The sequence below is a fragment of the Hippocampus zosterae genome, chromosome 1 (genome assembly GCF_025434085.1).
Source record: "Hippocampus zosterae strain Florida chromosome 1, ASM2543408v3, whole genome shotgun sequence".
NCBI lineage: Eukaryota > Metazoa > Chordata > Actinopteri > Syngnathiformes > Syngnathidae > Hippocampus > Hippocampus zosterae.
In genome coordinates this window covers 12,237,923-12,265,910 of record NC_067451.1, presented here as the reverse complement: position 1 = coordinate 12,265,910, position 27,988 = coordinate 12,237,923, and the positions used below count along the sequence as shown (strand labels likewise).

Genomic DNA, 27,988 nt, shown 5'->3' with positions numbered 1-27,988 from the left:
AAAAATGCATTCTTCCTTGTTGTTAGAGCAGAGTGTTCAGGAGGAGATGCTTCCTATGTGAAGACATGAATATTTTTGTGTGCATCGTTCTTTGATCACATACATGAAACAATACCATATTAAAAGCGCCGTATTGTTTTTGCTCCACTCCAGGCGATCGTCTATGAAGGCCAGGATAAAAATCCAGAGATGTGTCGGGTTCTGCTGACCCACGAGATCATGTGCAGGTAAGGCTGAGCCCCACATTGCTGCAAATGTCATTATTTTAGTCCAGAATGGGCCTTCTTTTGTTTTCATTTTGAAAGTGTCTCTACCAGAGTAAAGAGAGGGCAAAGATATGAAGAGCAGTGCTAAATTACTGTCAAAATCTTATCATTTTCTTCAAAGTGGGTTGGCAAGATTGGCCCTGGCCTATTTCAGTTGGTAGGGGTGTGAGAAAGTGTGCGAGCGGGCGGGTGTGTGTGCGGATCCTTCTCATGTTCAGCTAATTAGGACAAGGAAAAGCTCATTACTCAAACCCATCCTCCTTAGTGTGCGTAACACATGCAGTTTGCATCGTCCTGACAGTGAGCTATGTGCCGACGAGGACACACTCGGACCGCGCATTAAAATACATTCACGCATTCAAACACACTCAGTGTTTCAATGAAGGCATCGCACCGCCGATGGCCATCTAAAAATACATGTCGACTTGCACGTAGAAATAAATGGCCCGTGGCACTTCCTGGTTATCACACAAGGCAATTTAGACCACTTGTTTTCATATGCTGCAGGAAATGGCCTGAGATCAGAAATCTGATCTGGCTCTCCAAGCCTCCTGTCCTTGGGGATGCAAGAAAGTAGGGGGAGGGTCAATTCCCCTCGCGCCACTCTTTTGTGTGTTTCTCCATCTCCCGTCATACACCGCGAGAGCAGATGCTCACGTGTAGTCAGATGCAGGTACGCGCCGACACGCATGTATGCAGGCGCAGTGCAGAGCGGGCGAGGGAAGAAAAGGTAGATGTGATGTATTTTTGAAGGTGCAAAGAGATGGGCGGCATGACAACACACCGTGACATTGTGCTGCAGTCAAGTCATTGGAAAAAGGACTCGTCACATCAGTATGCAACCCCCTTTTACCCAGCATGCACCACTCCCCAGGTCCGGTGGGACCACTCTGTGACCCACTTCTGAGGCAGAGAAAGAGCGAGGCGGGATAGAGGGAGGGGACGAGCTCTGAGGAGGAAAAATTGAGAACACAAGATGTCTGCTTGTGTGATGTCTGACAGAAACGGAGTTAACCTGAGTTCCCGATTGTGATTTAAGTTCGTCGCAAAATCCAGCCCGGCTCAAGTGCACCACTTTCGCTCACCTCCAAACTGTGGTCGAAAGCGCCCTGTTGATCCCACCTGTACAACAGTGGCTTGAGCCTGGTCTTACCTAGACAAACCCAGGGAAAGTCAGCTCCTGCACCATCTTTACCTTTCCAAGGAGTCTCCCTTCACCCTTCTCGCACCCCTTCCCAGTGTCATCACTCCTGCGCGTTCTAACTCCCCTCTTGTCGCCCCACAGTCGATGCTGCGATAAGAAGAGCTGCGGGAACAGGAACGAGACCCCATCAGACCCGGTCATCATCGACAGGTAGGAAAAGACTGACCTGTCGACTCGGTCCATCGTGGGGAAGACGTGTCGCGTGTTGACATTTAATAAATCCCTAAATCTGGAGGAAATGTCACACGGCTGAGGCGTGCGCTTGGTCAGAGAGAAGCAGAACGCCTAGTTGTTTACATTTCAGCAGCCTTAATCATCTCTGTGAGCAAAACGTGTGAAGCATCAGTAAATGCCATAGCAGTGGTGTGTGTGTGTGTGTGCGTGTGTGTGTGTGTGGACTCCTACATGTGTGGTCACACACAATGTCTGAGTGGTTAGCCTGATGACTTTGCTGATGAGCAGTTCGAGTTACAACTCAAGGCTGATGCGTGAATGCGTGTGTATTGCTGGTTAAATGCTAACCATCCAAACATGCTTTGTTGTTTGGAGCCCGCACTCCTTGTACTTTTTTCCTAGAGTGTGCGCCGATCCTCCTGTCATCTTAAAGTGCCAATGACTAATGCAGCAGTTGGCCTGATTAACACTTCGGAAAGGAGAAAACAACAACAACAACAACAACAACAAAAAGGAAAAGCCCTGCTTGTAGATTTACAGTCTGGCCTTTGTTGTGTGGGACTCTTGGTCACAGTGATATTCAGTTAATCACTGTGATTAATTTTATCCTGGCTTTGAATCATTATTGGTCACGTTAGGAGAACACGATATTCAAGCTGATTGTATTTTCCGATGCGCATTCTGGTCATGTTAAAAAAAATATATATACATATTTGCTACTTGAGTTTTTATGTTGCTTTGACATGTACAAGAGTATGTGCGTGTGTTAATGAGGCAGTGACCTGTGCTAGCTGATGAACACAGCTGTCCTGTTCTCATTGCTGCTCTGTCAAAAGCGACTTTTACCTGTGTGTGTGTGTGTGTGTGTGTGTGTGTGTGCGTGTGTTTTTGTGTGTGAGCGCCACCCTGGTTCCGCTCCAGTGAAGCGGAAGGCTTCACCTCAGTGCTCCCTGAGACAGCTGCACCCCAGCCGCACGGCTTTAGACAACACGCCTGCCCCATCACCGTTTGCCCCAACCGTTTTTGTTTGCGTGCATCCGTACTTGTTGAATTTCTCATCACATGGCCTTTCTCCTCAAATTGGCCTGCAAGTTTGGGGCGGTCGCGACTTGCAGAACAGGCGGAGGCACCGCCATCCCCGCATCGAGCGTGCCGTGGTCTCTCCGTGGCGTTCGTCCCCTGATATTTAATGGCTCAGGTGTGCAAGGCCACATAAAGCAACAACAAATTAGAGCAGGCAACAGGAAAACAACGGCCATATCTTCGCTTTCCTCTTCGATTCTTCCTGGACAGGGAAATTAGGTCAGGTGAGAGGAGTGTCAATGGTGGGGGGTGGAGATGGTTGCTCAAACTGTAGATTGAAGGGGAATAAGAAGACGGGTTGATGTGTTTTTGCTCATTTAGCATCGACATCGTCTTGGCAGTTGTAATAATCAGGGATTCAGAAACAAACAAACCACGGCGATGCCAAAGCTGACTCAATTAACATGAACCCCCCTCCTTCAAATTCATAAAGAAATACCATCAGCAGCCCCTCTCCACCCTTGAAGTTATTTAGTTCGTTAAATAAGGGCTCGTTAGCCCGCTGCTATTTCGCAGAGATGATTAGATTTTACAGGCCTAATTATCTGGGCTCGCTCAAACTCTTGTGCAAGAGTAATGGGTCTTATTGCCTAATTAGCTCTCTCTCGTTAAGATTGGAGAAACGGGCCACGGCAGCAAAAACCGCAGGAATGAGGAAAAATAAAGGCAGCTAATGAGAAACTTATTTGATTGTTAGGAGAACAAATCAGTACAGTGCGAATCTCATCCGGGTAAGGTGCGCCACTCTCTTCTGGAGACGCCCTCCAAGCAGCTCCTGTTCATCAGAGAATTTGTTTGGCAAGATAAGCGTCGACAAGCACTTACATGATGTTAACTTTAATTATGAAGTCTATCTGTTGAGAAGTGGGAGATGTCTTCAATACGCACCCGACCGGCGTTACTTTGGATGAGTTGAAGTCTTTTGTTAGCTTTACTGTAGCTTGAAAGGGGCTTTCCTTTTTTGGGGGAATTCAACAAGTTAACCTGGCAAATGTGTGTCAGGGGGGAAGGTGAGACACTCCTGGGCACCTCTCTATGTCTTCCCCGGGGAAACATGTGGTCCACTTTAGCCTCTTACAGAAACAGGATAATATGAGGGGGAGCCCTTAACCCCTTCACCTCCACTTTCAGCTCTCCTCATCACTCCTGCTTAGCACGGGGTTAATCGTATGCAGACGCTGCCAGTCACTCTGTGCTTTGCCTGGATGGGCCTCACATCATGAACACATCTCCCTCTCACCCGTGGAAACCTTTGCGAGCACGTTGCATAGCTCCTGTCAATCCGCTTCCTGCTCTTACTGAATAGCTTCGATTGCAGACTAATCTGTTGGCCTTGCGCGCCGGCTCTGGTGCCGAATGTCCCCCGCACGTACGGGCGTCCTCTCACGCCTCACGCCACCTGTGTCCCTTGGCCCTTTCTGGCCTGCCCAGCTCCCGTAGGCTTTCCGGAGGGAGTCCCCCAGGCTGGCTTCCCCTCTTTCGGGGCGTGGGGTGGGGGGGCACTCTGTGGCCACAGATAAGGATCCATCGGACACCCCTGTATATTCACATGAACACCCCTGCCCTCCCCCTCCCCGTCAACAGCCACTTTTCCAGTGGCGGTGTTTTGCAGCGTGTGTTATGAGGTTGCCGTGTTTACATGCGCAGGCGATGTTATTTCAGGTTAATTGCTGTTTTCAAGTGTGCGCTCTTGGGTGTTTGTGTTTGCGCACACTCCCGCGGCCCGCTGTTGATGCGGCCCATTTCCTTGCATGCGCGTCTGTGCCGTTGTATCTGCGTCGATGTTGGTTGTTTCCCTGGGAGTGTGTGCGGTGATAGAGGCCATTTCCTGGCGAGTGTGTGTGTGTCTTGAGTGAAGAATGTCGGGCGGGAAGTGCTCCTCCCGCGGAGGATGATGTCATGGCGGTTTCCTGTTCTGCTATTGGAGCCGAGTGGCTAGCACCAGATTTTTGATCACCTCTTCGCCGCTTCGCCCCTTCAACTCTCTTGGCGGCGTGTGTGAGAGGAGCAAATACTCGTGGGAGTCGGGCATGTTTTGAAAAGGTTGTTTTGCAAGCTTTGTGCACTCTGCCGCTTGTTTGTCGCTCTTCTGCTAATTGTCTCTCTTTAGTGGGGAACCCCCTCATTGTTTTGGTTGTTGTGTTTGGATCCACTTCCTGAGGTGAGAGTTCATGTGTTGCCTTGGCTGAGCTAACGTGCGCTAGTGAATAATGTATTTCATTGACTTTATGTCAGCTCTGCCAGCCCCCCAAGCCGAGCCCACCCATGTTTAATTCATCCGTCTCATTTGTGTGTCCGCGCGCGCGTGTGTTCACGTTTGTGAGCGCACACGCTTACGAATTTGTGTCATTTAGAGGCCCAGTCTGCACCTGTCCAGCCATTAGCCCACTTCTAATTTGCATTTGATGCTAATGTGGTTTACTGGCAGCGCCTTCCGTCGCTGCCGCCTAGTTTCACTTTCATGTCCATGACTGTGTCAGCGAGAAGGTGAAAACCTACTTATTGTCGATAAGTCTGTCATACCCTCAACGTTACCAGCAACATCATTGATATCATTTTGTATTTTGACTCTTTTTGCCACTTTAAAATGCCACACGAGACCAGTTTATAGCGAGACTGAGCCATGTGACCTCGGCGTGCTACACTTTTAAATACATCAGTGCAGATGTTGCTGCTATTTTTGTACTTGGCTTGAGCTGGTGTACGGGTTTCCATTGTACTTCTCGCAGTTGGGGGTCAACTGCAATAGACATTTGGTGGGTTGACTTGCAGCTACTTGAAGTTGAGCATGGCATAGGGCCAAAGAGACTGACTTACTGCCTCATCGATATGCACAAATCCCCTCCCTAAGGTGCCGGCTGCTCTTCGAAGAACACAAATATATACAGAGAGCTCACCCTCTCAGATAAACTCATTCGCAAATATGTATGGAGACAGGAACCCACTGCCATGACTATAAAAACACACACACATACACAAATGCGTTTTGACCTGCGGTTGCCTGCATCTGTTTGGCTGTGTTCTTTCTTCCCTGCAGTGGTTTCCCCCCTCAGGGTTGGAAGAAAGCGCGGCCCCAGGGGAAGTACGGCCGGGATGATTGACAGCAGAGAGTTTGGAGGTCGGGGAGCCTCTCAAACAGGGCTGCCTCTTTTTTCTCTCACTCCAGTACTGTAAACCCCAACAACTGCTGCGCTTTCACTTGCAAAGGGGGGGGGGGGGGGTAAACACAGCATACATGTGTTGGCTTAGTTTATTCAAATATGAAACATCAATTTAAAGAGTTGCTTTGGGGCAGGGAAAACAATTGTGTATGTGTCCGGGATGGAGGGGGTCTTAATTTAAATTCTTAACTTGAACTGCACACTTCGCATATGAATGTGCCCGTATTTCCTTGTGTTTTAATTCTCCCACCAATAAGTCAGACGCTATCACACTTTGTAGGTTGTAAAACTAATGCCCTACAGCTGAACGCAGGTAACAAACACTTTATTAGGCCTCATAAAAGGCAATTTACAAATGTCATAACACTGAAAATAGCTAGTAAGTAGCTCCCTTTACTGCCAAAACTGCTTTGTCATTATTGTTTACTTTCCCTCCTTGACCTGGCCCTCTTCTCCTCTCCTTTGGTGCCAGTGTTTGTTCTGACCCAGAATGACAGGGTTTGGCCGGCCAGAACTGGTCCAAATGAGTAGCGTCCTACTTCTCTGAAAGACATTTTTGGTGCGGAAATTGCAGGCCGGGGAGAAGAAATAGAATAAAGATATATTTACTGTACAAAAGGCCTTGTGTGTGCACGTGTGTGTGGGTGTGTGTGTGTCTATGCTGCAAGTGATGAAAGAGTAACATTTTCCAGGACTTAGTCCCTGCCCTAGAAGATGCGCTCAATTTGCTTTTCAAATGAGGCGTGAAGAGCACAAGTGTGTGCCTCTCAGTGTGATGGTATATTTGTCCGTGCGTGTGTGTGTGTGTGTGTGTGTGTGTGTGTGTGTGTGTGTGTGTGCGTGTGCGTGGCAGAAGCAAAGCTTTGTTTTCTCACTGCTGATGCCTGTAGACAGTCAGAGCGCAGCTTAAGTGCGCTCTCATGGCCAATGTGTTACACGGCTGTCTGTTTGTGCCTGTAATAGAAAAGACTCAGCAGCAGTGTGTCATTGAGCTGCAATACACACACACGCACACACATACACGTACGCACCCTGATCTCAGACCCAACGATGCATTGTTTACTCCTGCTAAGTGAGAACACAGACAGTCCGCCTCATGCCAGCTCGATACCCCCCAAGCTGGCGTCTAATTTCCTCCGAGCCCGTCTCCATCCCAGCCCCTCTTCTAGGGAGGGTTACCTCAGCGTCGTAGCCCAGGATGTAAGTCCAGGTGTCCAGGATGAGCGCTCTGTTGACCCGCTGTGCCCGAATGCAATGTATAGTCTGTTGATTGTTTTTCATCAATCTGTTCAGGAAGAATGGATCACTGGCCAGGCGATGTAAAAGCGTCGCTCTCAGTTTCACACGCCACAATGGAAGGAAGACCTGCAGAGGTGGGGGGTGGTGCAGGGGTGGGGGTCCGATGGTGGGAGTTGAGAGGCCATACAGTGTCGTGAAAAAGTATTTGTCCTTCTTTCAAATTCTTATATTTTTTTTGTACAGTTTCACCACTTTAATTATTACGATGATCAAACACAAATGTAAAAATATAAGACAAAGATAGGTCAAGGAAAGATGAAAAACTGTTTTTAAATGTTCATTTTATGTATTAAAGAAATAAATATTCAAAGCTACCTGACCCCACATGAAAAAAAGTACATGCACTCTAAACCGAATTGGTTGGGCCAGCCTCGCAGCAGCAACAAATGAAGTCAAGCGTTTTCGATACCGGTTCTAGAATTGACCATGAGTCTTTCACATCGTCACTGAGTTTTCAGGTCCACGCTTCCTTGCAGAGCTGCTTTAATTCAGCAACAATGTTGACAGTAAAGAATGACTTCTGTAAAGAATTGAATAGTTACTCCTTGTCCTTCTCCCAAATAAACACACAGCGACAAATGTGAAATCCAGTTTGATCAAAATTGTAAATGGTAAATGGAATGCAATTATACTGCATGCCGCTTTATTTACAGTACACCACATTGTGCCCATGAAAAAGCTTCACATTAACTTATTGAAAACTTATTTCTTCAACCTAAAAGTATGCTGCCACATTTTGTCAGCCACTTCTAATGCCAGAAAATATTTCCTTTTTAGTTTAAAAAGGCTTACATTAACCGGACGACCCTTTCTGTACAATGGCCAAAAGTTGAACCCGAGGTTGATTTTTGCACCTAACGGTGCTGCACATAAATCCTTGTTGACTGGGACGATGGACTACCTGGTGGGAAGCTGCCGTCATTTGTCGCGATGACCGAGTGACAGGCCAGCAGCAAAGTAATGGCAGAGGCACTGATATACCGCCGAGATGGGCTTAATTGACTGGACTGCACAGTAGAGTCTCATCTAATGCTTATTAGCTAGCTAGCTATTCCTCATCCACTGAAATCTGAATTTGAATTACAGCATAATGTGAAGGGCCCTAATATAAACAACCTTTTAAAATTGGATTGAAGTCTGGATTTTGACTAGGCCACTCCAAAATCTTGATTTTGTTTTTTCAAGCCATTCAAAAGTTGACTTGCTGCTTGTGTTTTGGATCAGTCCTGCTGCAGAATCCAAGTGCGCTTCACTCTTTCGAAAAAGTAGTTTTAATGAAGTGTACTTCAGACTCGAGTATAAGTATCTGAAAAACGAAATTTGAAGAGTTTGCTATAAGTATCTTTTATACTTTTCAGCAAAAGCCAAGTATACTTTAGAAAAAGTTAGTATTTTAAAAATGCATTTAAATATACTGCCTACAAATTAGTAGAAATTTTAAGTTGACTTGAATAAAATACTTTTTGCTAAGGTCACGGACTGTTGGCAGGACAGTCTGCCTTAGGATTTTCTATTAAAGAGCAGAATTCATGTTCCATCAATCACAACCTTCATCAAGGTCCTGAATGAGCAGAGCAGCCCTGGACCATCATACTGCGACCACCATGCTTGACTTTTCCGGAAATGCTGCTCTTATGTTTATGACAGATCCAAGGAGACACACACATTCTCATCGGTCCATAGAATGTCCTCCCCAAACTCTTGGAAATCATCTCTTCCATATTGTTGAGTCACGAACATGAGGAAAGTGAGGACTGGAATTTGTCAGATCACGGCCTGGGTTCCTTTGAGACCTCCTGGATGAGTCGTTGCTCTGCTCTTTGGGTATTTTTTGTTGGCCATTCACCACTGGGAAGGTTCACTACGGTTCCGTGTTTTTTCCATTTGTGAATAAGGATAAATCACGACTTCAAGATGTCAGGGACTTGATTTCTCATATGTTCTTTTTGCATGAAGGTCTTCAACATTAAAGTGGGGAACAAGGCAAAAGAAGAAGAAGAATTTAAGAATAGGGTGAATACTTTTCATGTCGAGTGATTTGGGCAGTGCAACTAAAGAATACTGGACAGATCTTTTTTAAGATACAAGATTTGTCATGTCTATTCTCCTTAGAAAACATCTCCTCATCTCCAAACTTGTTTGAGTTTTACGACATTGAGCTTGACTAATTTGAGCTGCAATGTTAAGGTACAAAACAATTCTTCAAGGGACATAATTAAAACCTAAAGCAGGCCCGTCAGCAAGCAGGCAATTATGGTCAACAGCAGCATTCATCAAAGGAATGTATATATTCCTTCACTCCTAATATATTCTTTTTTTAGTCTTTAATGCATTAATCATCGACAAATGAGGCCTAGCGCATGTCACTGTTTCACTTCAAAAAGCCGAGCTCGAATTTAAAGGCCTTTGTTTGTGTTTATGTAACTGATGGGGGAGACAAAGTAAGGCGTAGGCAATCGACAGACACTTTGTAGTTGTACACTGCCTCAGCCCTTGAGCGTGTGTGTTTGTTTGTTTGCTGTCTGAGTGGCTTGACCTCGCTGAGAGGAGTGTTCTCTCCTCCTCGTGTTTGCCTTGCCGACTGCCGCCCGTGCGTCTCTCCACTACTTTCTCCTGCTCTTTGCACCTTTTGACTATACTATTTTCTTTGGTCCTCCCACTCACACTCCTGTTTTTTTTCTTTTATTGGAGGGGACTAATCACACATGGAGTCTTCCCGCTTTTGAACACCCTTACTCGCATCTTTGTTGATTCCTGCGTGTGACGCGGGGGTGAGTCACGCTAATTATCCCAGTTATTGGCTTCTCCTGCAGAGCGGCCTTGATTTACATGAGGTGACATTCAGTTCAAACACAGAGACCTTGGTTGCTTTTTTTGGGAAAACTATTAACAGCGAGGCGTTCTCCTGTATCCTCTTTTGCTCCTGATGCGCCACTCCCTCACTCTCTTCCTCTGGCTATTGTCTTCACTAATACAGCAAGCTTGCAGGCAAAGAAGTGAGCGTATTTGCAAGCAGGCACATTTAAAAAAGAATTATGGGCCTTGTAAAAATATACCAAGTAGGGCCCTATTATTCTGTCAATGCTGAGAGCGAAACGGACGCACACCCACACCGACTGCTGTCCAATGAATAGCATGTATCTCCAAATGTTGTTTCCGTTTTTTTTTTTTTCCATTTCTGTTTTTAACCGAACAAAGCTCTGAACCTTCCAACAGTGTTCTTTTATGATATCAGGGTGTACCTGAAACGGGATTTGGGAGGTAATAAAAGGTACAAAATGAAGTTCTACCTCCACATTTTGAAAGGTTAGCTTTCCAGTCACACCGCTGGGTCCTTAACAAACGACGGGAAAAAAAGCAACATCAGATAGAAATACAAAACTGACAAAACTTGATGACCGGTGCTTTGCGTAAGAAAGTGAGTGATATTATACCACAGCTTTGCCAAACACTTTTATTTATTTCAAGGTCATGTGAGCTATTATCAGTCACCGGTTTTCAAATAATGCAGCATCCATCCATCCATCCATCCATCCATCCATGCAGGATGGATGGATGGATGGATGGAACATCAACAATGAAATGATGCAGACATGACATCGTCGAAGAAATTCCATCTTCTCATCCATCTAATCAGACTGCTTTGTATCTAGAGCGCATGTTTCCATTGCTGTGATATGCGATGATGTGACGAATGAACGTTCTCATCTTTTTTGAATTTCTGGGCTTGTCTACAGCATTCAGACACAATTTTCGTCACACTTCCTAGCCTTACCTCACACCAAAAAAAAAAGAAAAGCTGAATTCCAGATGTTCTCCATCATGGGTGGCCACACTTTTTCAGCACGTTAGCTACTTATAAAATGACGTCCCAACGAGTTACCTATTTGATTTATTCCATCCAGTATCCAAGCTACTTATCCTCACAAGGGTGGCGGGTGTGCTTGGAGCCTATCCCAGTCTTGAGGGAGCAGGCGGGGTACACCCTGAATTGGTAGCCATCCAGTGGTGGTTATTTCCAAAAATATATTTTGAATTCTTTATTTTTCCATACCTGTCAACTCATACGGTTTAGCCATAGTTCATACGGATTTTGTGGTGAATCTTACGTATATGGCCGTATCGCACAAATCATGAAAATTTCCGTATTTTTTCTCCTAACAGGTAGCTCCGTTTGCTTTTGTCCAAAGTGGTGCTCGTCTACTCGAATGCATTTATTTCCGAAATACAACTCTGAACACAGTAATGCCACTAAGTAGAATGATGATTAGACATTAACCAGACATTGTATTATGGAGATCTACAATAAATAGCATTGAAAATTTTGTGTTTTTTTTCTGCTGTTATTTTGACAGATAAAATGCTTTGGTATGTTATAAGGATTTTTTGCTCTTTATAAGGATTCTTTTGGTAGTTTATATGGGTTGGCGCTCTGAAAAGTTGACAGGTATGTTTGTCCAAAATTTATTGCTGTGCCTTGCATAACTGCATGAACTCACACACATCTGCGGTGAGGCATGCATTAGGCGGAAGACAATGACAAATTTTACAACAGATGATCGGAGTTGTCTTTTTGGTTTTTTTTTTTACTTATTCACTGCCTCGCAGGCCTATACGTTATTGGTATACAATTTGGAAGGTGATTTGAGTTAATGCCACAAAGGCTATCGACACGCCCTTCTGGAGCTACTGGTGGCTCACAATTTACATTCTGTTTTTAGTATGTCACCAACAAATGAATGAATGAACAAACGAATGAATACAAATTTCCGGCCTGTCAACTATTGTCTTTTTTTTCTAAGGATCAAACGTTTTGGGGAAGATTAATGCATAGTCAGAAATTCAGATGACTTGCTTCAATTTGCACGGCTTATACATTTGAGGTGGAATGTGGGTGTGGTGTCTTGGGGTTGCTATGCTATGGGTATGCTCTTCATCAGCTTTTGTTACAAAGCTCCGTGCGAATTTCTAATTGGCTTGCAAAGTTTTTAGGTACTTTCCTTTATGCGGCTTCCTCTTCCTATTAGTGAAATTCGGGACTTCATACAGTGTGTTCAGCTGCAGGTGATTACTCGCTCCTTAATTGGCAGCTATTCAGAGGTGAATGTAAAGCGAGGTTCATGGGAACCCTTGAATTGTGTCTTATTTGTACAAGAAAAGCGACTGCACTTGATTCCTGCTTTTGACCCCCAGATAATCCATGGCTCCCATGCGTCTCCCTTGCAAAGGGTTGTGTAACTCCCGCATTCAAACACAGAGACAATACTTGCAAGCGCCGCCGTTAATGAAGGACGTCTCTCTTCTGTCATGACGCCTCTGTTAGTGTGACAAGATGTTTACACGAACAATCACGGTGGCGCCTCTGATGCGGGCGGGGATGAAAGGGAGACGAGTGAGGAGGAAAGAAGTGGAGGCAGGGATGTGATGGTGAGTGTCTGCATCTTTCTGTTTGACAGGAGGACAGTTGTAACAGTAGCCCACTGAGCGTGCAGACAGAGACATGGGGAGGATTCACCAGCCAGACAGGCGCACAGAGGGAGAGATGTACCTGTAGGGAAACGCTCTGAAGGAAAGATGCTCTGTTTTTTTTCCTTTTTCTGTTTTTTGTAGGGGGCTTTTTGGGCCCTATCACAGGACCGCATTCTGGAATCCAAAGGAAAACAATTAGATGCACCCACTTCCCCCTTCACAGTCCTGCAGTGTTGATTACAAATGAGTAAACCTGGCATTTATCACATTACTACAAACATTTATTAAAGCCGGTTCCCCTCTAAAGCTGCAGAGATAACAGTGGGTAATTGCAGAGACTGGCTCTATTAGTTAAGTATGCCTAATGTCACTGCCTCCGAGCATTAATGGACGCCGTAGTATTATGTTGCTGCTCTCATTACCACCCCACTCTCCCTCAAACACGCACATGCACACACACACACACACACACACACACGCACACACACACACACACACACACACACACACACACACACACACACACACACACACACACACACACACACACACACACACACCTCTCCCCATGCATTGACCCTGCAGCAGGAGTCTGTGCCACTCTAATGAGAAATGGAAAACACTACTCCACATGCTCCAAGACATGCAAACACATACACACACACCCACACGCACACGAACAAATGGACACACACTCGACAGGAACCATTATAGGGGGACTGAAAGGCACAACAGTGTAATCACACATGCCGTATGAAACAATTGTGGCCTTATCAGAGTGATCATATTATAAAAGTTTAATAAACATCAAACGGCCTAATGGAGAATTAGCCTGCATCTGCCCTCTGTTGTGCTCAACTATAATTAGTGATTCAACAAAGACAAACAAATGTGTTCACCCAGAGTTTTCCCGAGCGTTGTGCATTTCTGCCTTTTATTTCTTATCTCCCTGGCCGGGAATTAAAAGGAAAATTGTGGCTTGGTGATGATTTGTCAAGTTTTCTTTGAGACACGCACGTTGCCAGCATTGTCACTGCAATAATTAAACACAAACACGCCGAAGCCCTGCCCGGCCGGTTTGGCTCGTGACACAGTCTGGTTTTCTAAGAGCCACTTGAGATGTATATGGCGAGAGGAGGATGAGTGCTTGAGATGGTTGAGGAGGAGGCGGAGGAAAGACAAAAAAGACGCTGGAAGTGATGGTGCTGAATGACATGGGATCAGTTAGGCAACACACGCACACACACACACACACACACGCACACACACACACACACACACACACACACACACACACACACACACACACACACACACACACACACACACACACACACACACACACAAAACCCCTCCTCAACTAAAAGCCAGTGTGTCCCCTTTTTATTTGTCTGAGAGCCTTTCCATGTATGTGATAATTGACGTTAAATCGATGACAATTTGTAATTCACAATCACAAGGACCTATCACTTTTTTATGGAGCCTCCATCCTTGCTCATCAATATTACATCAGGATCCTGACGCTCATGGCAAGGGAGTAGGAGCTTAGAAAATGGCTGAGGGGAGAGAATATGGCTTTAGTCCACCGTGTGAGTGCGTGTGTGTTTGTGTGGTAGGGGTGTGTGCGGGTGGAGGAGGGCATCTGCTGAGGTTGGAGAAAACGTCGCTTCCAGCATACACAAATGTGCAAACGCGTACCTGACCCCGTGTGTGTATATAGGCCCTGCATATGTGTGCATGTGTGTGTTGTGCCTTTCTGATATGTTTATGTGTGTGGGCTTGCCAGCTGAGTGACAGCCTCGTATTGATCTGTGGGAGGCCCCATGTCATTAGACCCAGTATGGACCAGCAGGCACACGTGGAGGTCAGGGCACAGAGTTTGTGCACGTGAGTGCCTGTGTGTGTGTGTGTGTGTGTGTGTGTGTGTGTGTGTGTGTGTGTGTGTGTGTGTGTGCGTGTGTGGAGGAGGAGGAATGGAGGACCAAGTGTTCAGTAGTGACAGGCTCAAGCATCTGAAAGAAAATCAATTGTGTCATAAGAGGAAGGTTTCCTCCAGCCTTCTTCTTTCCCCATTTTATTCTCATTCTTTTTCAGCTGGGAGAATCTCTGCAGGCGCTTCAATTTACACATTTACCTCTCTCCTCTTCTCCGGTTGCCGTCCTTTTCGTTTGGTTCTTGGAAAAAAAAGATGGGGTTCCTTGCCAAAGACAAGTGCACACACACAATAGGACAGAACAAAGGTTTCATATGTCATGTGTGGATCAATCTGTGAGGTTATCTGGGCAAAGGCAGCCATTAGTGACAAAAGTGATCCTGGATCATCCATCATTAACTTAAAGGGGAGTAGGGCTGTTTGTCCAGTTCAAAGAAAATGACCCCAAAGTCGGGCCAATTAACTATGTTGACAACTTAAGTTGCTTTGTTTATCCAAAAGTAGCTGATCAGACTTTTGTTTTATGGTGAATCCAGGCTGTCCTTCAGTTATTTATTATTAAGGATGAGTACATACACACACACACACACACACACACACACACACACACACACACACAAACATGCACGCGGGGCAAGCATCCACCTGTTCTCCTCTCTCGCCTGAGGGCACTAGAATGGTGGAGAACAGTTTGAGGGGAGCTGCCTGCAAAACACTAATCAGACCTAACGCTGCCTAATTAGCACAGAGTCCACTGATTGGCTTACAGCAATAATTAACACAGGTGAGAATAATTAGCTCCCCATAGACCTGTCTGTGTGTGTGTGTGCGTGTGCGTGTGTGTGTGCGTGCGTGTGTGTGTGTGTGTGTGTGTGTGTGTGTGTGTGCGTAAGATGTTATTATGCAGCCTAGGTCCCCAGTGAGACTTAGCAGGCATAGAGAAGAATCAAACTCATTACAGAAACCAGGCCAACCTGTGTTAGGTGCTCCGCTTTCCCACACCCTGAGAATTAGCCACAGCCAGATCCACCTGCCGTGCGCATGGACCCCCCAACCCCTTCGCCTTTCTTGCTTACTTTGTCGGTTTTCCGCCTCATCCTGTTCTCTTAAGCCCCCCCTCTGTCAATGATGACTGAAAATGCGTTTGAGGCATTTCACCGTGAGGTGAACCTGCTAAGATGAGATGAAACACAAGCATGGGACATCTTTCGATCATATTCGGTTTTGCTAGTGCTTATGCTTCTCGCTTTTATCCCCCTCCCAGCCACTTCTCCCTGTATTAAAAAAAAAATCTTTACAATGGCGATATAGCCTGCAGGCACGACTCTTCCCAGCTATAAAACTACACAAGACATTACTTACTTGCTGGCCGTATATAGGAGGCACAGCTACCATGAGAGAGAACGCAGGAGATAATGAGAAAGACAGAGATGGACAGACGAAGCAAAGAAATGGGGAGCATGTTTTTGCAGAAAGTCTGGTCGTCGTTCATCAGTCTGTGTAGCAGCATGGTGTCTTCCTATTTTTACCAAAGTGCCGCTTCTTTGATCAAACCGACATCAAACAGTGGAAGACATGCACGCAGACAACGAGAAGTTTTTTTTTTTTTTTAATCGAAGCACAATTGACGGCTTGTCACTTTTAGCTCCGAGGCACCAATGTTGCAGAGTAGTTAGTGAGGTATCTCAGATGTAGATAGTGGAAAGTAACACACACACACACACACACACGCACACACACACACACACACACACACACACACACACCTTCAAGAGCCTGACGTGCTAAATAAATAACAAGCGACGATGTAAATTGGTGTTTTCCTGGAGTGTGTGGTTGCTTCTGGGATGTATTTTTCATGTCAAAACATTTTACAGTGGTTTAGTAGTGTGCATGGTTAATAAATGTAACCCTGCATCCCTGGAACCATGTGTGTAAATACACCCCCCACGCAGGGTGATATTCATTGGACCAAAGATCTACTGCCTGCGCAAGTGTGAGACACAATCCAACTCTGTAGATGTTAGGGTTCTCCGCCATTATTGTGCGCAACAGTGATCATTATCCCATAAACAGGTTTGAGAGAGCGACTTTAAAACAGCATTCCGATTCATTCAAGTCAAAAATGTAGTTCATAATGTAATCCAGTTACCATAATATTAAAGTATTGTAACTTGAACATTTTAAATTATTCTGGGATGAATCTAATGCCAAATATGCTCATGAAGACAAGAAAAATTAAATGTCAACACAATGTGTATTTATAAATATTTGTCTGATCTTTTCTGGCTTCATCCAGCCATCCGTTTTCGAATGTGCTTATCCTCACAAGGGTCGTGGGCATGCCGATATGTCCTATATGTCATCGCATTGCATTCATAAGTACAACACTGTGAATTATTGTAAAAATCAATTCATGGAATCAAAGTGAATGAGGGGAGGCGCTTTGATTGGCCGGGACTCAAGCTGGCCGTGTTCACTCCCACAACGGTGCAAACACCCATATCTAACTACACCCGGAAAATACCAACAGAAAGAACACTCCACTCGTGTACCACTTCGAGCGCTCGTTGCGCTAGATTTGAGCACGGAAATAGGGCCTGTGATGTGAAACATCAAATGTGGGTCAACAGAAATTAGCAGAGATGTGATTTGCAAAGTTAAAAAAAAACACTACTTTAACACAGACAAACAAAGAATTATACAGTATATACTGTATTTACACACCAAAGGTACTGCCAAACCATTCATTACATTACTTATGCCCATATACTTTATAAATATATGTTCTCTCCTTAAGAAGGGTTTTTCTCATTTGCTTTCTTCTCTTTTCCTAATTCCGCTCAGTTCAGCTCAGCATGTAGGGTTAAAGTTGAGACATTCTGCCAGGCTAAGCAGTTAAACCTTTACTGGTTTTGCGTGAGCAACTTACCAAAATATGCAACTACAACCCCCAAAAAATGATCAGTGAGACTCAGTGACAGTGGAGGTCGTTCCTCACTTTCCTGTGTTACAAACTGTACTTTCAGACGTTTGCATGAGCGGAATGGATGTACTGACGAGCAGCTTAAAGCCGTATAAGAGCTCTTAAAGTGATGTTTATAGGAAGCATTTGCATAGCGTTCATTGCTCATTCTGCCTGCTGCCTCTCACACACACACACACACACACACACACAACCACACACTCGCATGAATACACAGGACACTTTTCCCTCCTGAATACTTTCCACATGCCTTCCTGACGAAAGAAAAATGAAAGAAGCCTGATTGAGGCAAAACAAGGAAGGTTGTTTTTTTTTCAGATTTCCTGTTTCAATAATTAATATGCATGAGTTTTATGGCCGCTTAAGATGTGATCAATTATTCATTAACAGCATGTTAATTGCATCCACAGTCGTGAATATTTAACCAAACGCTAAATCAATGGGGCCGAATGAGCAGCAATATGGACATTTTATAAGCTTTGCCAAAATTAGGTGAGGCTTTAATGAAAACCGCAGACAACAGATTGTGATGAAATAAATAAAAAATAATGAAAAAGAAAATTGAAGGATCTTCAGGAGGAGAAGCTTCTGTTTCCAAAGAAGATCGTAACAATAAATGCAAGGCTGTATCAGTCTTTGACTCTTCACCTTTTCTTTGGCGTTGTCTTTTTATTTTCATCTCTTCCTATTTTAAATGGAGAAGATGTAATCTATTCATCTCTGTCCAGTGCAGGCTGCCTTTTTTTTATTGCTCAAAGACTCCAGACTCCTTTGTCCTGGATCTGCGTGTGGACTTTGTATGCATAAGTGTGTGCGTACGTGTGTGTGTGTGTGTGTGTGTGCATGTGTGTGTGTGTGAGAGACGTCTGGACGGTGACATTTCTCTGCTTGGATAACCATCGAGTCCCCTGTCCCCCAGTCCGTCCAGCCATGACGCAAGGTAATGTCACCTGTCAGTCTTGAACACCCATTTACAACCGTTGTCTGCCATCCCCTCCTTCCCCCAACACTCCTCGACCAAAACCACTGGAACACCCTTTCACCCCGGCCTGCCATTTAACCCCCATAGACGGAGCCTTCATGCCTCCATCCTATTACTTTTGTCTTCCTCTCTCCTATAGCTTGCATGACTTCATATCCGCCTGCTCTTTTCGCTGCTGGATGTGGAAATGGCAGTACCGGCCTCCGATTACCCTCTTACATTTGCCCCGGGGCCACCAGGAGAATTCTCGTGAATGGCAAAGTTAGGGGTGGGAAGTTAACTTTTTTTTACGTGGACCCCGATGCATTGGGCGCCTGTTTCCAATTACTTTCTGGGCGAAGGTGGGGTGGAGGTTTATGCGTTATATGGGGATGTAATTGACTATAACTGCTCTCTTAACATTAACCAGGTGTACTTGCTGAGTGTGTGAGATTAAGCCCTGGGTCTTGGCCTGTTGTGGTGTGTCTTGACTGTCTGCTTGTGTTTTTGTTGATGTATTTATATTGTGCCTCTGTGAGATCCTGCCCTTTAGCGCTTAGCCGTGAAAAAAAAAGAAGCCATTTCTGCAATGCCGGTTTGTTTTAAGTGTCCTATTGTATCTGCTTGCGTTAAAAAGGAGGAAAGTAATGAAAGCAGTCTTCAGATTGAACCCGTTTCAAGGGGCGGGGGGGATGACTTTACAAGGACAAAGTCAAAATGAGCCCTTTCACGGTACTGACGCACTGTGATTTGAATGTATGGCGCTGCGCAGCCTGAGGGGCACAAGCCCGGGGGCTGTCGCGGATTCGGGCGTCAGTCCTCGGGCAGGGGTGATGGTGGAGGTGAATTGAGGCAGTGTGAGTGTCGTGGAAAAGGAAGTCTCAACTGACTGTCAATCAAGCGCCGGCCGCAGGCTGTCACTCTTCGATAGAGCTCGTCCGGTGGGGACCGGGACTCCCTGGGACCCTGAAAGGAAAAAGGAGGAGGTGACTGCCTGTCTGTCTCAGCGACTTGATTTGATATTTGATAGCGAGCATGTGGCATTTGAATGCAAATCTATTTTGATCGTCCCACTGTCTGATAGGGTTAAGAGGAACCTATTGGGGATGTGCATGCATGTATGCATGTGTGTCAAGGGGCTTTCTGGGCAGCGACACGCACACACAGAAAATGGGGAATTATTCAGATGCATTATATGACTCGAGGATTCAATTGCATCAGGCGCTTTTTGCTCTAAAGGCAATATGACGGGCAGCTCGCTCATAAAACATAAAACAATAACTTAGAGGGTACAGATATGTTTAATGTGGTGATCTTTGACTCTTGTGGCTAAAGCTGGATGGCGGCCATCCTGCAAAAACCATACAGTACGCATGTATTTTGTATGTATGTTTGGATGCGTGACTGTGTGCCGGGTAATTATTTTTGTCTGTTGGCAGGCTGTTTTTAAAAGCAAGTTTGCCAAGTAGGAAGACAGACAGATAGAAAGACGGACGGATAAAGCCGCTGGTATTGCTGCATGGAAATGTGAGGCTCACTTCCCTCCCAATTAGAGCCGTGATTTCTGAAATGCCATAATACCCATTAATTATCCGGCTGCTATTTTCTCAGTGATTTGACTAATTAGTCTGTGAGGCGCTACACTATCTCGACCATTATTGTTGGGTTGAAGCCATGCAAATACGTTCGCCTCGTGTTCAAGTTGATGCGCAAACGCTCGTGCGCTCACATTAGTGTCTTTGCATTTGCAACAATTGCCCACAGTTGAGTGACCCTATTTTAAGTGGCACCATTAGGCGCCTCAGCACATATAGCACAACTTGAGAGAGCTCATGGTGAGGAAGACGATGATTATGAACAGTGACAAACAGGTCGCCCTCTTAATTCTCCTCATAGCATCTTAATGTATGTGATACACTAATGAAAGTGAGTAAACAGCAGAACTGTGCCCTCCTCTGTGAAGCCTTTAAACACCTTGTACTGACTCTGCAAGTGTGTGTGTGTGCGTGTGTGTGTGTGTGTGTGTGTGTGTGTATGTGCGCGCGTGTGTGCCTACGCGCAGTGCCCTCTGTGTGACAGTCCATCAGGCTCTCCCACTGGACAGACAGGCCACTGACACAGCGCCATGAGGCCGCTAAACCTTTTCAATCACTCCCCCACTTTTCCCCCTCTGTCAGGTGCCAGATTGATCTGTTGTTGCTCCACAAGCGTAAAGGAGCGGGGGGGGGACTTAAAAAAGGTCTGGGGGGGGGGGGGGGGGGGTTGCGGGGCAGGGGGCGGTCTCCCCATGTGTGACAAGCACCAACTTTAGTTTATTAATCATTGTCATCAATAATGCACCCGCAGCCCCACCGTTGGTCGCCGTGGCACTTTGTGTGTTTGCATGTGCAAGTATGAGCTCACACTCCTCGCCGGCCCCCGTGAACTTCATAAGTGTCCCATCACCACTTTAATCAAATTACTCGTGAACCAAAATTGACAGTTTTCATTAATTATAAAGGATTATTCTAATTGCGATTCAAATTTATTCATTTAGAACAGACGGCATTCAGTAATGTTTCAGGAAATTTGCATATTAAATGGAGAGGGGAGGCCATTAACTATGCTAATATATGCATGATTCCTTATTTTGTGATTGGTGGGCCATATGTAGCAAGCTGGGGGAGTGCAGGTGAGGAATCGAGAAGGAGCTGTAATATGTTTCATCAACACAGAGGGACGCGAGGCCAAAACACACACACGCACACACACACACACACACACACACACACACACACACGAGTCGCAGTGAGCCATATAGTTTCTGCTCAGCATCAGTCTGTCTCTGCATTCCTGCATAAACACACGCACACAAGTTCACATTTCTCACTCTCTCTTTTCACAATCCTCCCTCAAGACCCATTGGAGGTGCAACTTTTCACCCAAGAACAAACACGGCACCCTAATTAAGTTTCAGATCTGTGATCCAGCTGCATTTAGAATCAATAACCTTGAGCCCGTGTGCACTCACGGTTGTAGGTATGATTTAATACACTGCTTAAATGGAACAAAAAGAAAGAACTTTTGCAAGCGCTACATTCATCCCCACAACGTATGGAGCTGGTCCCGGGTTGACACAAAGCTCTTTATCAAACTATATTTAGTCGATGCATTATGCATTGAGTTTAACATGCACTTAAATCAACACTGTTCAATACGAATACGCTCTTGACTGAAGTTAGAGGAGGCAACATTAAGATTGAATGAGCGAGGAGCTTTCGCGGGCGGCCGCAAATACGTTCCCGCACGCGGTCACACGCACCTTGGGGCTGTGTGGTGGCGTCCACCCAAGCTGATGACAGGGCCATTATTCACCGGTCAGTCCCACGAGTGCAGCGTTTGGACTGGACAGGGTAGTAGAGCGTCACAGCTTGGCAGGACGGCGCCGAGGTGAGAAGGACCAGGACCCTTCATTACTCCTCTGATCCGGAGGCCGGCAGCTCCCACTCGCTCTCTCACTGCCTCCATGTGTCTCACCCCGGCGCGCTCGGTCTCTGTCTTCATCAGATTAATGGCCCAAGCCTTACAGAGGAAGTGTTTCAATCAGCACCGCCTGCCAAGCTTGTCCGTCACTCAGGCAGCCGCTTATTCTTCATGACATATAAAAACACGCTCTTCCTTGTTTGATGTTTATTTGGCTGCCTTTTACCCCTCCGTGTGGCACAGAGGAAAAACCGGGTCACCAGTTACAAGTGGTTGAAGTCAGCACCGTCAAGCTGGACACGATTCCCCGCCTGTCTTTCAGCATTCTCAGAGTTGAATTTTGAATGATACTTTTCAGATGAAATGGATGAAACACAATTTGTTAAGTGTCTCTGGGACTTCTGTCCCCAAGCTAGCATTGCAACTCTGATTCGGAGTGGAAGACGACCGACTATCTCTCCCAAGCGTGGTTTCTCCCCGAGCGGCGACGGCACTGTGCCGATTCCCCTGACCCACCGTCTCCCTTCTCCAGGGTCCATTTGTTCTGAGAAATATTTAACGACGGGGCAAATTCGGCTGACATGACATGCACAGACAAGGCAGCGGATAGGGAGGAGCGGGAGGATGGGGCGACGCGGCGACCAAGCTGGGAATGAATTTTTCAGCAAAGTGAGATGTTCTATTTGAATAAATCATGACACTTAAGATAGACATGAGGCAAACATGTAGGTGCACAACATGACTTTCAGGAGTTTCACTCTACAGTCTATCTATCTACCTCTCTTTCTACCTCTATCTATCTATCTATCTATCTATCTATCTATCTATCTATCTATCTATCTATCTATCTATCTATCTATCTATCTATCTATCTATCTATCTATCTATCTATCTATCTATCTATCTATCTATCTATCTATCTATCTATCTATCTATCTATCTATCTATCTATCTATCTATCTATCTATCTATCTATCTATCTATCTATCTATCTATCTATCTATCTATCTATCTATCTATCTATCTATCTATCTATCTATCTATCTATCTATCTATCTATCTATCATACTTGGACCACAGTGTAAACTGGGCCATTGCAGTTGTATCCAAGGCCCAGGGCCAGACCCAGAGACAGACCTGGTTCTGGATTATTAATGTCCCTCCTGTGGAGCCAGGGCCCCTCCCCCGCCCAGTGGCCCCCTACACCCCTGGGGTCAGCCTCCGTGGCTCCTGGTGCAAGGCTCCCCTCATAAATCTCCCTAAATTAGTGCGCGTGTGTGTTTATGTGTGTGTGCGCTTACAGGCTTAAATATGTACTGCAGGAAAGCAGACAGGTCACCAGGAAAACAAGGCAGGCAGGCTCCCGGTTGAAGTGTCAGTGATGCATGGCGGAAGGAGGGAAGTGGAGAGTTGCAGAGCCAAGAAAGAATACGAGAAATGACACACGAGGGGCGGGAAAGAAAATGCAGAAAACAGAGGAAGGACATTCGGAATGACACGCCCCCCCCCCCCCCGCACCCCCACCCCGAATCTGACGCTACATTGTACTTACAAATATTTACACTTCATTTGAAGCACCAGTGAATTCATTAGGATGGATTTCCTGAACAAATCGTATCGCTTAATTGCCGTAGAGGAGGATGTCCCATTCCTCTACCTGCCTAGATTAGTTCAACATGTCGCGCGGCGGTTAACAGGCACGGGGAAGTGCTGTTGTGTCACTTAGTTAACCTTCGAGATAAATGGCTCCCCTCCGGAGCACGCTGAATTACACACCTCATGAAGCATATCAGGGGCCTGATACACAGCTTTTCTTGTGGAGATGATGTGTTTGGCAGAAATGGATGGAGAGAGGCGGAGAAGGCTGAGTTATGGCGTCGCTATTCTTACAATGTGTGTTAGCATTGTAAGAAAACTGACAGCGGAGAGAGCGAGAGAGGGCGAGAGCGAGAGAGAATAATCAAGAAATGTGACACAAAAACGCGAAGCACAATGAGAATAAGAGAGAAGATGAATCAACTGAAACGACTGAGGTAGATAAAACCGCAACGTTGTAAAGTTTCCCCCTATCCGTGTTAAATTTGACACGGAAGTATACTGTTCTCCTCATTTGTGACTAATGTCGGAAAATTATTAGAGAATTTAACACAATGGTCCCTTTGAGGCTTGCTTGCTGTTGGCTAATCACGTAGACATTCTGTAACTCCGCTGGAGTAATAATATTTAGATGCTACGGGGATTACTTAAAAGTTGTGTTCTAATTGCTTTCCTTGTTTTGTTTTTATGGGCAGTGGGTGATTTGGTGTTTAATTGCTCCGGAGTGACAAATAATGCCAGCTCATGATGAAAGTATGAGATCATTAAATTACGACAGCGTTACACTTCCACTGCATGTGTAATTCAGCCGTTTGCGCCGCTGCACATTTTTGCCATGTGCTGTCAAGAGGCCGAACAGTAATTTAAACAAATTCACTTCCGCAGCCATTTCTGGATTTGGGAGTTGGAGGAGGGGAGGTGGGGGGGGGGGGTGTCTAATTATGAGAGACGGCAGTGGTTTTATTTCATTTAATCCAGCACGTGTGGCAATTTGCAGTGTTAATATTTGTAGCAGTGGAGTGCGTGCAGTTAAAACAGCGTGAAACCTGCAAGAGTGCTCAGCACAAACAAAGGTATTTGCAGGAGGTGGAAAAAAGCAAGCATCGCAGCAGCCACAATTAGGTACAGATGCCAAAATGTGCTTTGGGAGTGTGTGGGAATATTGTTCGCTTTTCAAACAGTACCGGGCCAGAAAAATCTCCAAATTCCTACCTCGCGCATTGCTGAATAATGTGAACATCAATTTGAAACGGCGCTCCGTATTATGCTGTCCGGGTCACGGCACCGAAAAACAAAGTCATAAAAGTCAACGTGATTGAGGAAACTCTGAAGCTGAACAAAATTCACTTCACAGTTTATTTCCAACAGGAAATAATTGGGAGAAATCTGTTCCTGGATCAAGCTTTGTTGAATTTTACAGCTAAGTCATTTTGAAGGGACATTCTAACATTCTGTTATCAGTCAAGTGTAAAAACAGCTTGACACTGCAGTAAAACTCCAAAACAATGAAGCACTCTTTTGATCGCTGTCAAGCAACGATGTTCACAATATGTTGACAGGGGAGCCTTTTGCTTTGAATTCGAATCGGTCCACACAAGGTTGTGCGTACAGTTCCTTCCTCTTTATTTTCTCTTTCTATCCCTTGCAAAGGCTTCTTTTGGCAGGTTGCAGAAAACAGCTACAAAAAGCCAACAAAAGCACAAAACGGGTTTTTGCTTGAATTGAATGTTGAATTGTAATGGAACTGACTTGATGTCTCCACAACCCAGCAACAACAACAACAACTCTTTTTTTAATTTTATTTTAATTCCCCTTAGTTCAATCCATAGAGGGAGAAGACCAACCCATCTGGCTCTGTAAAACATTTTAATAGGGTGAAAATATGATGAAATAAAAGGACAAATTCTAGGCTATCATCAGTATTCTGTTCATATTTACTGGTCATCTGTCAATCAGATTATCCATAAATCCTTGCAGTAATCTCCTTGCTCTTGCCCATCAACATGCGTTGCCCTTTATCGCTTTGTCCGCACCCACCCACTATGTCGAGCCGTGTACTGTAAATACGCGCCGTGCTGATTCCCGTCCCCCGACACCCGTGTTGATGAGCTTGAGCACCGAGGAATCAACTTGCTGCAGTTTTGTAATGTTTCCGTACGACTGATTCCAGACACCTTAAGTTACCTAAATAATGAATTAGATGATCCGTGCGCGGGACACGCTGGCATATGGCATGGCGGATAAAGCATAACAACGTCCCTCTTTTTTAGCACAAAGCCTCACAGGTGATATCCAGCACCATCTGACTTTTTTTTTTTTATTCCACCGCCTAAACTTGATATTTAACCTGCTGATTTAGTCACCTCTGACTGCAGTGACCTTGGCTTTCCTACTTTGGCTTATGCATCATTCCGCGATCATAAACGCCTCCGAGGAGGAAAAGGAGGACACTTGGGGAAAGATCGGAGTCAATGAATTAAACAGGAGGTGCCGATAGGAAGGTAGAGGATGTAGTCCGCAGCTGTCTGCGAAGATGCCCTTTGACCCCTCATGGATAAGGAAGTTAGGAGACCATCAGCCTGTGGGCTCCAACGGCCGCTGTAAAAAATAAAAAGGTAGAAAAAAACTCCATCGCTCAGCTTCATGAATTATTGAGCTATTGGTCCACAGCTTCTAAAATATACAGGAGGGTTGTGTGTCTCTCCTTTCGAATTTCACACACTCTCTACTTCGTCCTTCCATCGGTTTCTTCTTCCAACCTCCCCCCACACACCCTCTCTTTCAGATTTAGTGTATCTTCTTTGCACCAACACGATTGTAAATCAGAACACAAACAAAGCAGGAGGGGGAAGAAGAAGGCAGCGCCAAAAGACACTTTGTTATTCAGATCATAAGAGGCTTTTTTTTTCTTTGCTTACGGAAAATTGTCTACCACTAACCAGCTGTCATGCATTTAAAAGTTGTCAGGGATAAATTCGCAAGTTCTTGACTTACATCAGATGCATGTAATGCACACAGTAGAAGGGCAGCCCTTGAAATGAGACGGAACTCTGTTCTGTCCATTTATCTATGTCTCTTTCTTAACCCCCCACCCCTACCCCACCCCCACCTCTCACTTGACACACCACTATATGTATCGGTACATGTGACACGTTTGCCACTGCATGATTATATATCTGAGGCAAGTTGGCTCCAAAGGCGCTGCCCAGTGCAAAATCCCAGCTGTAATAAATGAACAGAAGGGGAGAAAATAAGACATAAGAGAGAAAAGCTGAGCAAAGGAACGATTCTCTCTCGAGCTGGTGGAGATCTGTATTGTAAGCACTTTTGGCTGTCAGCACTTCTTTGAGCTACCTCAAAGGGAGGATGAGGAGGGGCGTGATCAGGAAATGTAGCGTTCCTTCTGGGAAAAAAAATCCCCTTTTTTGAGGGTTCCTGTTTATTTGTTCGCAGTGCTGTTTATATTAGTCGTTCATTTGATAGTGTGATTTATTTGTCAGGTTGACAGACAATACAGCAGCGTGAAACGAGGAGAGATTTACTGTAGTATCTGTTAAGGAAGAAGTTGTCAGGCTTCAAGCAATAGGGTGGAGGTGGGGAAGGGGGGTGGGTATATGTGTGTGTTAGGGAATAAATTGCCAGCCATCCTCTTTCTGCTTTTCAGGCCTCCGGTACACCCCCACCCCCCCTCCACCCAACCACACACACACATACATACACACCTTCCTTTACTACTCCGACCCACCCTCCTCCCTCCCTCATTAAGTATTGATGTGGGTAGCCATACTTGCCATCTCAGCCTATTAATAATGCATGGCAGGTGCTGTTGATGTGGTCTCTCACACTGAGATTGAGAGCGGCAGGAATGGCAAGACTGAGATGCATGGTAGCTACAGTACAACCTCCGTCACTGGGCTCTGCTGGGGGTGAGGGGTGGCGGGGGGGTGGGGTATATGCGCATCTGCCCATTTGAGTTTATGGCAAGCTGTGACAGCAGCCCCGAGATGGATATACAAGGTAGCATCTTACTCAATATCCCGGAGCAGTTTTTACATCCAAAACTGCCTTTTGTCATAAAGAACTGATGGATGAGGATGCGGCACGCAGCGCGTGAGCCCTGTCTGCCGCCGCCGCTGCTGCTTTATTTTGTTTTGGTCCCGTTTTATGTTTTCAGCACAGACACAATAGTTTCACTGACAGACAGGTGCTCTTTTTCAAACTCAACAACTAATTTCTTCATCTTTTTTTTTTCATCTGGGTTGATGTGTAGGTTCTTCCTCAAATTCTTCCTGAAGTGCAACCAGAACTGTCTGAAGAATGCCGGCAACCCTCGAGACATGAGGCGTTTTCAGGTAAAATGCAACTAAGATGTAGAAATGGACTTCCTGGGCTTA

At 45.5% G+C, this 27,988-nt stretch overlaps 1 protein-coding gene across 5 annotated transcripts in view; it reads left to right on the top strand.

Annotated features, from left to right (window-relative positions):
- Positions 1-27,988, top strand: part of ebf1a (EBF transcription factor 1a) — a 64,125-nt gene that overhangs the window by 3,889 nt on the left and 32,248 nt on the right. For all 5 annotated transcript variants that reach the window (XM_052047346.1, XM_052047420.1, XM_052047496.1 and 2 more), the window contains exons 5-7: positions 154-227; positions 1,552-1,620; positions 27,865-27,946. In XM_052047346.1, coding sequence (XP_051903306.1) covers positions 154-227; positions 1,552-1,620; positions 27,865-27,946 — 225 coding nt within the window. The remainder of the gene's footprint in view (positions 1-153; positions 228-1,551; positions 1,621-27,864; positions 27,947-27,988) is intronic.